The following is a 14,111-nucleotide window of genomic DNA, read 5'->3' as shown; positions in this document are numbered from 1 at the left end:
AAGATCCATCTGTTCTTCTGAGCTTCCTAATCTCCTGTTATTCATTAAATAGGGGCACTTTGTGCCCCTTGTCTTGTTACTTTTTTCAAAGAGGATCACCTCGCACTTATCAGGGTTAAATACCATCTGCCACTGCTCTGCCCATCTGACCAACCCATCTATATCTTGTAACCTACAATGCTCTTTTTCACCATTAACCACCCCACCAATCTTGGTGTCATCTGCAAACTTGCTTATCTTTCCCTTCACATTAACATCTATGTAATTTCTGTATATAACAAACAATAAGGGTCCCAGCGCTGAACCTTGTGGTATGCACTGGACACTGGCTTCCATTACTCAATAAGTCATCTGCCATTTGTGTCCTATAACTAAGCCAGTTTCGAATCCACCTTGCCAAGTTTCCATGAATTCCATGTGCTTCAATTGTCTCAATCAGTCTTCCGTGTGGTACCTTGTCAAAGGTCATGTTTGACATCTGGATACAAAGTGTCCCATTGGGAAGACGCAGCATGCGTTCATAAAGGTCAGTCACGTTTGACTAATCTGGTGGAATACATTGAGGACAATACATGCGTGGTGGACAGTGGGGAACCTGTGGGTGCGGCGTATCTGAATTTCCAGAAGGCATTTGACAAGGTGCCGCACCAAAGGCTGCTGCATAAGATAAAGGTATACGGTGTTATGGGTAAGTATTAGAATGGATAGAGGATTAGTTAATTAACAGGAAACAAAGAGTGCGGTAAATGTGTGTTTTTTTTTGGTTGGCAATCAGTGACAATGGTGTGCCTCGAGGATCAGTGTTGGGACTACAATTGTTTACAATTTACATAGATGGTTTGGAGTTGGGGGCCAAGTGTAGTGTGCCAAAATTTGCAGATGACACTAAGATGAGTGGCAGATCAAAGTGTGCAGAGGACGCTGAATGTCTAAGTGAGTGGGCAAGGGTCTGGCAGACAGAGTACAATGTTGATAAATTTGAGGTCAGAATAATCACAACGGATTATTATTTAAATGGTGAAAAATTGCAGCATGCTGCTATGCAGAGGGACCTGGGTGTCCTTGTGCATGAATTACAAAAACTTGGTTTGCAGATGCAGCAGGTAATTAAGAAGGCAAATGGAATTTTGTCCTTCATTGCTCGAGGGATGGAATTTAAAAACAGCAAGGTTATGTTGCAGCTGTATAAGTTGCTGGTGAGGCCACCCCTGGAGTACTGTGTACAGTTTTGGTCTTCTTACTTGAGAAAGGATATACAGGCACTGGAAGGGGTGCAGAGGAGATTCACTAGGTTGATTCTGGAGTTGAGAGGGTTGGCTTATGAGGAGAGACTGAGTAGACTGGGACTGTAATCATTGGAATTCAGAAGAATGAGGGGAGATCTTATAGAAACCTATAAGATTATGAAGGGAATAGATAAGATAGAAGTTGGGAAGTTGTTTCCGCTGGCGGGTGAAACCAGAACTAGGGGGCATGGCTTCAGAATAAGGGGAGCAGATTTAGGACCGAGTTGAGGAGGAACTTCTTCACCCAAAGAGTTGTGAATCTGTGGAATTCCCTGCTTAGTAAAGCAGTTGAGGCTACATCATTTTAATGTTTTTAAGGCAAGGATAGATAAATTTTTAAACAGTAAAGGAATTGAGGGTTATAGTGAGTGGGCGGGTAAGTGGAGCTGAGTCCACGAGAAGATCAGCCATGATCTTATTGAATGGTGGAGCAGGCTCGAGGGGCTAGGTGGCCCACTCCTGATCCTAGTTCTTATGTTCTAATGTTAAAGGTTTCGTAGTTTTATAAACTCAGCCAAGCATTCATAACGACCAACCCTTTGGAAACGTTAGTAATGAATTCATTGCAGAAACAGAAGGTAATGTTTTTCTCTAGATGACCAGCCAATCAAAACAGTCCAGCAGCAAATCTGAGTGACAGCTTCAGTCTGATTTTTTGTTTGATTTTGAAAGACTGTGGATTTCAATAACTTCAGATCATGACACTTAAACAACCCTTGTGCAACCTTCAAGAGCATTGAAGTTTACTCTGTATGTTTATGACTCCCACACTGAGACCTGTGAAACGGTGAAAATGTTTGAGCATTAATTTCTAATGTCTTGCTGAGTTTGAGTTTCTTGCCTGTGTGATTCACACCCCATCTTTTTCCCATGCCAACAAAAATGGAATCTATCAGAAATGGTGACGGAACATCTAAATCTGGGTGACACCAGCTGTATTTAAAGTTCTCCAGAGTCAGCCCCACTCTGAAAATGAGGTAATCTCTCTCTCTCAGCATTTGGAGACACATAGAAAACTCCAAGTATGATCATACCCATTTCCTGCATTCTAATCAAATGGGTTCTGTCCTCTTCCCCTCAATGACAAACTCTCTTTCCGACACTGCAATGTCTTCCCGAATCGGCACTGCTAGCCCATTTGCATTTGTTTGTTCTTTTCAAAATATATTGTATTTTTGAATATTAAATACTCAGACCCCTCCATCTTTAAGCAAAGTTCCATTCTTGCTGCTACATCACATTTACATTTAGCTACTTGCTCTTGTAGCTCACTGACCTTTTTATGAACCAAATTTTGTGCAGTTACATAGATGGTGTCTTTTTATTCCTCAAAGTCCTCCAACTTTTTTCTTTTGTGCTATCTAACACTCTCACTTTCTGTCCGTCTCCCTGTTTTAGTACTGTCTTCTACTTTCCTCCACCAATTTAGTTTGAAACCTCCCAGCCACCAGTGAATCTCGCCATGAGGATATGTCAAGATTTAACAAGTCCTTCTTGAATATGTGCTTCCTGCTCTAGATCTAGTCTCAATGTCCCAAGAATCTGAAACCCAGCTGAATGCTGCTCCTTTCCTCAAGCCAGTTATTCATCCTTATAACCCTATCTTCCAATTTGTACTCTTGCCGGTGAAATACTGAGTAATCCTGAGATTACTACCTAATGAGATTTTACTTTTTAACTTCCTCCTTAGTCACTGAAAGTCTGATTTCAGATTCTGAGTGCCTGTCCTCTCTCTGTCATGCTATGAACCTGTACCACTGTTTCTGTCTCACTACCCTGCAGAGGAATGTGCACACACTCTGTGATAACCTTCATCCTGGCATCAGGGAGGCAAAGGCACTATGTAGGACTTATGATGACAGAAATACCGGTTTCCTCCACTATGGAATCTTCTTCATAGAATCATAGAACCCTACAGTGCAGAAAGAGACCCTTCGGCCCATCAAGTCTGCACCGAACACAATCCCACCCGGGATCTACCCCCATATCCCTACATATTATACCCACTAATCCCTCTAACCTACACATCCTTGGACACTCAGGGGAATTTCTTAGCATGGCCAATCAACCTAACCCGCACATCTTTGGACTGTGGGAGAAAACTGGAGCACCCGGAGGAAACCCACACAGACACGAGGAGAATGGGCAAACTCCACACAGACAGTGACCCGAGCCGAGAATCGAACCCAGGACCCTGGAGCTGTGAAGCAGCAGTGCTAACCCACTGTGCTACTGTGCCGCCCAACTACCAGATTTCTGAGGGATTTGTTAGCTCAGTTGGCGGGACAGCTGGTTTGTGATGCAATTCTCGTATCAGCTAAGGTTATTCAGGAAGGCCCTGCCTTCTCAACCTTGCTCCCTGAGATGCGATGATCCTCAAGTTAAATCGCCACCAGTCAGTTCTTCCCCCTCAAAAGGGAGAGCAGCCTATGGTCATCTGGGACTATGGCAACTTTTAACTTGGCTGTTCCCTCCTGTGTAATCCCATGCCTGTTGGTACCATGGTTTGGACTGAACGTGAAGGTGTCGTACTGCCCAGTGGTCTCCAGTGCTGTGTTACTTGTTTGATAATGCACGTTTCCTGCAGGCTCCTGCACTTCCTGCCTCTTTCTGTTCTTGCAGACAGCTAGCCATCTACAATCCTGAACTTTACTGCTTGTGAATTGACCACATTGTGGGACATACAATCCAAGGGAACTCCCATGCTTCCTGATACTGTACAGTGTCTTCAGCTGTCCATCAAGCTTGGAAATTCTGAACTTCAGCTCATGCAAATGGAGACACTTCACACATTCCACCCCCCCCCCCAAGACATATAAAGTATTTGGAAGCTTCCACATGGTACAGGAATTGCAAGCAATCCCAGCTACCTATGCATCATCTAAAAATCTCTCTCCCATTTGTTTCTAGTTAGTACCATGTTTAAATTATTAAATTTAATTAATGTCTCTAGTCATGCTTTGTGTTAATACTCATTATTAATTCACTTATCATTATACCTGCCTTATTGAAATTTTTAATTTCCTGGTTCCTAGTTTGAATGAATTGCGAAGGGAAATACTCACAATCAGTCACTTCTATACACTTCGAGTTTCTCTCCCTCGCCCAAGCTTCCGTTTTTTTTCAATCTGCCATTCATTTCTCGAGCACATTTTCTTTACTAAGATTAATGACTTCAAGCTTTCCACTTTCATATGTTCCTTTATTCTCCATTATTTCTGCTATGTTCTTTGTCTCTTCAAATGCAAGGATAAAAGTGTAAGGTTGTAACCTGGAGTAAACAGATGTAGTGACAGTTCAGATTCACTCAGTTGGCTGGATGCAGGGCGACACAAATGGGTTCAATTTCCAAACCGGCTGAGGTTATTCCTGAATGGCCACTTTCTGAACCTTGCCCCTTGCTTGAGGTGTGATCCTCAGGTTAAATCAACACCAGTCACAGCCTGTGGTCACCTGGGACTATGGCAACTTGACCTAACAGTGTGTGATGAGGTGTAAGCAGAGGTTATCGATGTTAATCAGGCATAAGACTGCTAAATGATAATTTAGAAAATACAGGGATATAATTGATAATCACAGGCTATAACCCGGTGTATGGAGATGTAAGGGAAAGATTCAGAATGTGACCTGATAGGGGTGGCACGGGTAGCACAGTGGTTAGCACTGCTGCTTCACAGCTCCAAGGTCCTGGGTTCGATTCCCAGCTCGAGTCACTGTCTGTGTGGAGTTTGCATGTTCTCCTCGTGTCTGCGTGGGTTTCCTCCAGGTGCTCCGGTTTCCTCCCACAGTCCAAAGATGTGCGGGTTAGGTTGATTGGCCATGCTAAGAAATTGCCCCTTAGTGTCTAGGGATGCGTAGGTTAGAGGGATTGGTGGGCATAATATGTAGGGATATGGGGGTAGGGCCTGGGTGGGATTGTGTTCGGTGCAGACTCGATGGGCCGAAGGGCCTCTTTCTGCGCTGTAGGGTTCTATCAAATGACGTTTGAATGGCAGCTGTCTGAATGAATTTAAAACAGCTTAACTCAGCATCTTGCTGTTATGTCCACATTTCCGTCCTTGTCCTGCTACAGTGTTCCAGTGAAGCCCAACGCAAACTGGAGAAGCAACATCTCATCTGCTGAATGGGCATGTTACAGCTCTCTGGACTCAACACTGAATTCAACACCTTCAGATGTTGACATTTCTCCTCCACTTTCACCCACTTTTTTTTTCCTATATTCCATACATGTATTACCTGAATGTGAAACACCCACCTTCCCGCCATATCAGGCCATCTCTTGTTTGTTCTTCAAGCTGCTACTTGTTGGAGTTTCTACATTCTCCCTCCCTTCAGTCTTGACAAAGAATCTGGTGACTCTAAACATTAACTCTGTTTCCCTCCTCATAGATGCTGCCAGATCTGCTGAGCTTTTCCAGCATCCTCTGTTCCACCTTCTTTGCATGTTGCCTGTGCCTGTCCAGGACTTTTCTGAGTTACTGGAACTGCATTCTGATTCCAGCCCCTATAAACCTCACCGACACTGGGGGAAATGATTACTGTCTGGAAGTGTTTACTGAATTAAACATACTTTCATTCTACCAAATATCTACTTCCTTCTAACTGACAAATAGGAAACACCATTTATGGATTATAACAACAGTATATTCCCTTAGAAAAGAAAAGCGCAGTAAATACGAGTACAAAATATAATGGTAATTGGAGCATGAAATGTCTATAAGGAATTTGTTAACCTTTGTGATATTACCATTGGTTCTGGCATTGATTGGGTAAAGTTCTGCCTTTGGAAAATCCTGCTAGTTTTCATCCTCTTTTATGTTATCTGTGTTATCCAAATAATTACACAATGTGATGCAGCCCAAACTCATTTTGACAGGTTGAGAGGTGACCTGATAGAGGTTTATAAGATGTTGAGAGGAATAGATAGGGTGGATTCTCAGAGGCTATTTCCCAGGGCTGAAATGGTCGCTACGAGAGGACACAGATTTAAGGTGCAGGGAAACAAGTACAGAGGTGATGCTAGGGGAAAGTTTTTCACTCAGAGGGTGGTGAGTGAATGGAATCGGCTGCCGTCGGTGGTGGTGGAGGCGAACTCACTGGGATCTTTTAAAAGACTTCTGGATGAGTACGTGGGATTTAATGGGATTGGAAGTTACAGATAGGTCTATGGCTTGGTAGGTATGGATGTGATCGGCGCAACTAGTGGGCTGAAGGGCCTGTTTGTGCTGTAGTGTTCTATGTTCTATTTTGAATCTGATTACTTGGCCACATGCCAGAACTGAAGTGGGGAACCTACACATAGACAGAATACTTCATTGATGTTCACATTCCAACTCTAATAATACAAATAAACTCATTAAGTACGCTAGAGATTGATAAAAACATGTCTGCACAGATACAAACCAATTCCCATAACTCCACCAATTGACCATTCAGATAAATAACTAATGTTTAGATTAAAATATGTTTCCCTTTAAATCAATGTGGGCAAAAAGCAAGCAAATTGACTTCCCCAACATGAGAGATTGTCCTTGGGACCTTGTCACAATGGGTCAGTCACTGTCAGTACCTGATATAAAACTGACGTTAACATATTGCAGAATGTGTACACTCAGCCACACATCCATAATTATTAAAAGTCAGCTTGACCCGTTGTACTTTGTTCTTCAATGGGCAGTGGTAAAAATTGCAGACTTTTGGTCTATTTATGCAGTATTAATTTCATCAGTTACATTGCTGCGAGTGGTCAGCATTATCCATTTGAAGCAGAGGTTTTGGGATGTGGACATAGCTGACAAGGCAGCACTTTTTCCCTATCCGTAATCACCCTTGTGAAGCTGCTATAAGCGAATCTTCAGACAAGCACACCACTTTTCCCTTTGGGGAATATTGGGGAAGTGATGGAAGGATTCCTGAGCTGAATATCAGTCTGTTGAATCATGTTATGAATGCTCCATCCATGGCCAAACAGATCCTACCATTGGACTTGAACGCAGAGCTTCTGGTGCAGAGGTAGTGTTGCTATTATCGTACGACAAAATCGCCTCTCGGATGGCAGTGAGCTACTGCCTTGGGCGCTGCTCGAATGCACATGTGGTGTAAGTACAAAAATTTAGACTGCAGAATATTTGAGGTTGCAATCTGACTGCATCGTTTAAATCTGGCAGCCTGCCTTCTGTGTGAATGAATCCTGCTCTGGAGTTGAGCACCTGAATTTACACAGCTTTCTGCAAGTCAGTCATGCTTAACGGCTTGGTCCAATTTCATGCTACATGTAGAGGATTAAAATTTTCCTTGACTGATAGATATTGGATTCGTGCAGCATGGTGTACTATAAAGCCACACAGGCTGTGCAGGTCCTGCGTCCTGATTTGTACCGCAGTGGCTGATCTCTGCTTCAATGACAGTGGTTCACTGTTGAGCTTCTTGTCCGTTTCTCAGGAGGGTGGTGCACTTCATCCCGATTGAGAAGAGTGCAAGGGCATTAGAATGGCACTCAACCAATGAGCAGACATTAACGGCCTTGCTTGAGCGAGACCAGAAAATCCCGCCTCAGGTCAACGGACATTTCTGGTGTCCGCTCCTCGTGTGCTCCAATTTGTGGCTGACTGGGTGGGAGAATTCCGGTGTAAATCTCTGTGTGCCTCAGGTTCATTCATTCATTTTTGAACCAGAAGATTGTGAGCCAAAGATCTATGATAAGAAATGATTGCAAGATCACAGCTAGCATTAGGACAGCACTGAGGGATTGCTGCATTGCTATAGGATGCTGTCTTCCAGTTGACCTATTAAACCAAGACACTAACTGCCTGTCAATTGAAATTAAAAGATCCCATGTCACTGTTAGTATCAGAATCATCTCTGAGTCACAAGGTTCTGGGTTTGATCTCACACTGTGATTTAGGTACAAAAATCAAAGCTGATATTCCAGTGTAGTACTGAGAGAGTGCTGCACTATTGAAGGTGCCATCTTTCAGATGCAATGTTAAACTGAGGCTGTGTCTGCTAGCTTGGGTGGATGTAAAAGATCCCATGGCAATATTTCAAAGATCATTGGTGTTCTCCCCGCTGCCCTGGCCAATATTTATCCTTCAATCAAAATTTTGAAACCAGATTATCTAGTTATGATCATATTATTGTTTGTGGGAGTTTCCTGTGTGTAAATTGGCTGATGAGTTTATTACATTGCAGCAGTAATGACACTTCCAGTCTACCTGATATCTGGTGATTGTCAAAAGTGCTAGAAAATGCAAATCTTTCTTCTTCCTGTTTGGGGAAAAAAAGCACAAAGTTCTCCCAGGTGTTCTGGCCAATCGCCCCTTTCTCAGGCAACACCCTCCAAAACAGATTAATTGGTCATTCATTGGCTTGGCCATTTTTAGGGTTTTACTGGCTACAATACAGGAACTCTGGGAGACCTGACTATATAAATGCAAGTCTTCTGTTGCTGCCTTTATTCAAATGGAAATACAGCCTATTAGAAAACAAAATATGTATCTGGTTCGAGTGCCTATTTGTAAAGGTGAAAAAGGATTTGGATGTATTTACTGGCTGTTTACAAAGTCACTGATAATGGTGATGCTTTTAATTACAAGGATGCATTTTGAGTATTGTATTCGAAATGATGACAGAGTTGCAGTTGGTCATTTTGTATTCCAAAGGTAATGGATAGCCTTTTTAATTATCCTCATTAATCTCGATATCAGCTTCCTGAAGAGGCTCATCAGCGAAATCTATTTACATTGGTGGAAATAAGATTGAACATCTGATTGAGGGCCCTTAAATAATGAAACTGAGGTATTTTATTCCAAATCGCTAAAGCTGATGGGTAACAAAGGTTAAACCAGAAGGAGAAAGAGAGAGAGAGTAACTCACCAAAATCATAATTGAACTCGGATGGATGCAGAGGTTTGGTTTGAAAACTTAGGAGGCTGCAGGAGGAAGAGGAAACTAGATGTGGCCAAAATTCAACAAGTTGGAGATCCTGAAAAAGAAGATCTTGAGTGAATACGGTTGTGATGAACCTTGATTTCAGCCCTGTAGGCGTGCAAGGAGGAGCAGTCTGAGTTAGCGGTTCTGATGACCAATGATCACTTTAGAATTGATAAATAATATTGATTAAAGTAGAGCCAAGAGAAATGTGAGAAGGAAGCAGATGACAGCATGGAGAGAGTGGGTGTGACAAGGTAAGTATAGCTGGAGTGGGTGTAGATGCAGGCAGGCTGGGAGGGCTGTGGGATGAAGCAAGTGTGGGTGTGGAAAGGAGCGGGTCTGGGTCGTTTTTTTTGTGTGCGTTTAATCAAATTCTCCTGTTTATATCTGAAATAAGGGAGCAGTAACCTTGTTTCTGAGGAATGTTGACTGTCAGTAATACTGTGTAATACACACTGATGTTGGTGATCTCATTACTGTTCTACCTTGTGCCTCTATAACATTGCTGTTTATTCTTGATATAATTTTGAAATCTTTCGATGAACAGATAAAGAAGCACATTCGCAGCTTCCATTCTGAGAAGATTTATCAATGTACAGAATGTGACAAGGCCTTCTGCCGGCCAGACAAGCTCCGACTACACATGCTGAGACACTCTGACCGCAAAGATTTCCTCTGCTCCACTTGTGGCAAGCAGTTCAAAGTAAGTGTCTCCAGAATATTGTCCTCAACCTGACTCTTAGTAATGGTTTATGTGTCTACGTATGTGTGATTATGTGTCTTTCATAGAGTAGTCCGCAATAAAACTGATGATAAGAAGAGCAGCATTGTACAACACCCGGTGTATTGGCAACGCTAAAGTCTTCAAATTCAGAAATATGATGAAATAAATGTAACTGCTACATGTAAGGTCAGTCTGAGGTCACTCAAAATGACATTGTTAGTTGGTCAAGATGTTTACCCAAATTCAAGTGTCACAAAGTGTGTGTACATTCCAAGGTTATTAGCTCATAATGAGGTTATTATAGACCCCAGTGTATCCTCCATGACATTACTTAAAGGGTTGAAGGGGAGACAGGATGTGAGAATGGTATTTTGCTGAGATATGAAAGGATTTACAATGCTGGGGAAATAGTTTCAATGGATAAATAAACATTTTGTAGATCAATATTTGTGTAGCATTGCTAACAGGAGATCACAGTGTACCGTCAGTATTGTGTGTGTTTGTGACATCCGTGTATTTCTAAAACCTGCTCCTGAATCTCTGTCACTCTTGGGGATTTTCTTTTCCTTTTTGCTGTGAGGAGAATTCTCCTTTGCATTGTCAACTTCTTTCCACTGCCATGTCCATTTACAGCACCAGCCCCCCCCCCACCCACTTCCAAACCTCCCAATCCCCCTTGCTCATGTCCCAGTTGATACTGCAGTCCCCTCTTTAGGACATGGAAGGATAGGTGGGGGCATTAACCCCCCCACCCCCCCGCTTGTTCTCAATCTGCATTACTCACCTCCACCCTGTTCCAGACAAAGCTTTAACTAATGATTTCGATATTCCTTGCAAGTTTCTCTCTTTTTTTTCTCTTTTATTAACCTTCACTTCCTGTTTTTCACCCTTTTCTGTTCTTTGCATCCTCCCCGTTTATCAAAATCTCTGCTTTTTTTTGTAGTTTTATACGCTTCTCCTTACAGTAGCACAGTGGTTAACACTGCTGCCTCACAGCGCTAGGAACCCGAGTTTGATTCCAGCCTTGGGTGTCTGTCTGTGTGGGTTTCCTCCAGGTACTGCACTTTGCTCCCATACTCCAAAGGTGTGCAGATTAGATGGATTTGTCATGGTAAATACGTGGAGGTACGGGGATATGGTGGCAGGGAGAGTGAGATGCTCTTTTAGAGAGTTGGTGCAGACCCAATGAATGGCCTCTCTCTCTACACTGTAGGAATTGTATAGAACATAAGAAATAGGAGCAGGAGTAGGCCATCTAGCCCTTCGAGCCTGCCCCGCCATTCAATAAGATCATGGCTGTTCTGAAGTGGATCAGTTCCACTTACCCGCCTGCTCCCCATAACCCTTAATTCCCTTAATAGTTATCTTTAACCTCTCTTGGTTGTCCATAGTTTATTCTTGCCAAGCTAGGGGATAATATTAGTTTCTCCCACCAATCATAAATCACTTTACCCATGAAGAGATTTCATTGTAACAGTGCAGGAAGTGAGTGCTCTGGATTACGTTTTAAAAATCTCTGCTTTTTTACCTGCAAGAAAACTGAAGCCAGTGAAAATGTCAACAGACTGGCTCCAATCTTGCTGAGCGTCCCACTGCATTATCACCTAGGTGTGCAGTTATAACATGACAAATGAGTGTTTGTATTGCAAACGTTGCCATTACACGTGTTTATTTAGGCAATTTCAATCATAACTGACAGCAAAGCTTTACCACAGATTATAGTGATGGCATTTATACAGGGGGGACATGTATGTAAAGCTTGTAATTACTCCCTCTGTAACCAGGTGTCAGGCTTTGAGGTAGTACGTCAGTACATTGATATTTTTCTCGCTCTTCTCGGTTCCCATTGAGGGTGAGAGCAGGAGGAAGCTATTCAGTTCTGCCACTGATCTGTATCCTCGCTCCATTTACTCACGTTGACTCCATATCCCTGCCCGGTGAAAATCTGTCTCTGGCACAGAGTTCCATACTCCCTTTGAATGAAAAGGTGTTTCCTGATCTCTCTTTGAATGATTTGACTCTGATTTTTAAGGTTGTGTCCTTTTGTTCTAGATTCTTGTACCAGAGGCTGAAGTTTCTTTCGATCTACCCGATCAGCTCCTCTTTTTCAGAAGCTCTCATGGCATTTTTAATATTCCAATAAATGACCGTGGTCCCGAATAGTGTTCCCTAGAAATCGGGAGTGTGCCATGCAGAGAGTTAACAGTCTGCACACAGTCTGGGGTAGACGATGGCCTAGTGGTATTATCACTGGGCTGTTAACCCAGAAACTCAGCTAATGTTCTGGGGGCCCAGGTTTGAATCCCACCACAGCAGATGTTGAAATTTAAATTCAATTTAAAAAAAAAAATCTGGATTAAGGACCTACTGATGACCATGAAACCATTGCTGATTGTTGGAAAAACCCATCTGGTTCACTATTAGCCTTTAGGGAAGGAAATCTGCTGTCCTTACTTGGTCTGGCCTACATGAGACTCGAGAGCCACAGCAATGTGGTTGACTCTCAATTGCTCTCCAAGAGCAACTAGAGATGGGCAATAAATGCTGGCCAGCCAGTGATGCCCATATCTCACGAACGAATGAAAAAAGACAAGCAGTGTTCCTCTAAGATGCACACAGCGTGACTGGACCAGAGACTACAACAAGCATATACACTCAGCATATTGAAATCTGATGGGACATTAGGCTTTGTGTTTATTTACCGTCTACAATAATCCATTACAATATCACATGATTTTTGAATGTATACTTCATCAGTGACCCAGGCTTTCAATAAGGCCTGTACGGTATGAGAAAGTACATCGCATTAACTCTTAAACTTCACTCTGCACAAGCTTGACAATGTCCTCATGTTGCAGTTTCCAGGCTGCCTGAGGTGGAACCTGACTCCCTCTGCTGGTCACGCAGATCATTGCCACCTGATTTACCTGGAATCTGGCTGACTGGGAGCTGTTCGAATCCCTCACAGCGGCAAAGGAACAGGGCAGGAAATGCCCTTCACTCTTCTCAGGAACAGGCAGAGAAGAGGGTGGGGAGAAACTTCCCACCATTCCTGGATGTCAAAGACTCGGAGAACTCTCCACAAATAGGTGGGGGGAGGCTCCCTGGGGAATGAGCCAGATCCAGGGTTCCCAGTCCCCCTGGCCAATAGACCATTTACCATCAGAGCTGGCAGTCCACAGCTGGAAACTGAGCAGCTGCCTGACAAATTCAATTTCAATTGTCAGAGAACAAAATACAATTGTGAAATACTGCTTTCTACTTAAAATATTAAACACACAGTTAACTAAAACTTTCAACATTGAATTGCCCTCAAAACTTTCACTTGGTGAAGACCAGCAAGCGATGTAGTGTGCCGGGATTCTCTACCCATCACCGGGAATGCAGGAATAGAGCAGCAAGTCCCAGCCCTGATCCTTCAGCTCCCTTTGAGGTCATCAACCTGTCATGTGCTGGCTCCAGGGTGATGAGTGGAAATGAATTATTTAACACCGGTAAATGGACTCTTCTGTCAAACCGGGTTCAAGCAAATATTTTCTGATATGAAGGTTGTGCATTCACTTGTTTGTCCAGTTCACTGACCTGGTCTGTTGATCTGTGTTGTATCTGTTTTGTTGATAGAGGAAGGACAAGTTGAAAGAACACATGCAGCGGATGCACAATCCTGAACGGGAGGCTAAGAATGCTGGCCGCATCCACAAGTCCAAACCTTTCAAACCCAAGATCCCCTCCACTGACTACGAGAGCTTCATGTTTAAGTGCCGTGCCTGCATGATGGGCTTTCGAAGGCGTGGAATGCTGGTCAGTAACCTTCCATTGGGATTTGCTGTGTAACCGGACACCTGCTGTTGTAGGTAGTTCTGTAATTTGCTCCTTTGGGGTAACGTATCCCTAAAGCTGGAACTGTCTTGACGGGCATCATAGAACATACGAAATAAGAGCAGGAGGAGGCCACTCAGCCCCTCGAGTCTGACCCGCCATTCAATACGATGACTAATTATAACATCAACCCAGCATTCTTGCTTATCCCAATAACCTTTCACCCCTGTGCTTATCAGAACTGCACTTGTTAGGTATCAAATAACAGAATCATGCTTTTGCAATTTTATGAGTATTATGACTGTAATATTAGCAGAGTCGAATCTGCCTGAAATTCTGATCTTTCCCCT

The 14,111-nt window shown here is 43.1% G+C and overlaps 1 protein-coding gene across 6 annotated transcripts in view; it reads left to right on the top strand.

Annotated features, from left to right (window-relative positions):
* Positions 1 to 14,111, top strand: part of prdm10 (PR domain containing 10) — a 151,054-nt gene that overhangs the window by 102,674 nt on the left and 34,269 nt on the right. For all 6 annotated transcript variants that reach the window (XM_080214528.1, XM_080214524.1, XM_080214527.1 and 3 more), the window contains 2 exons: positions 9,766 to 9,921; positions 13,564 to 13,743. In XM_080214528.1, coding sequence (XP_080070654.1) covers positions 9,766 to 9,921; positions 13,564 to 13,743 — 336 coding nt within the window. The remainder of the gene's footprint in view (positions 1 to 9,765; positions 9,922 to 13,563; positions 13,744 to 14,111) is intronic.

This window comes from Carcharhinus amblyrhynchos, chromosome 29 (assembly GCF_965287045.1).
Source record: "Carcharhinus amblyrhynchos chromosome 29, sCarAmb.v2.hapA, whole genome shotgun sequence".
Lineage (NCBI taxonomy): Eukaryota > Metazoa > Chordata > Chondrichthyes > Carcharhiniformes > Carcharhinidae > Carcharhinus > Carcharhinus amblyrhynchos.
The sequence above is the reverse complement of the archived record's forward strand: the minus strand, read 5'-3'. Positions and strand labels throughout refer to the sequence as shown.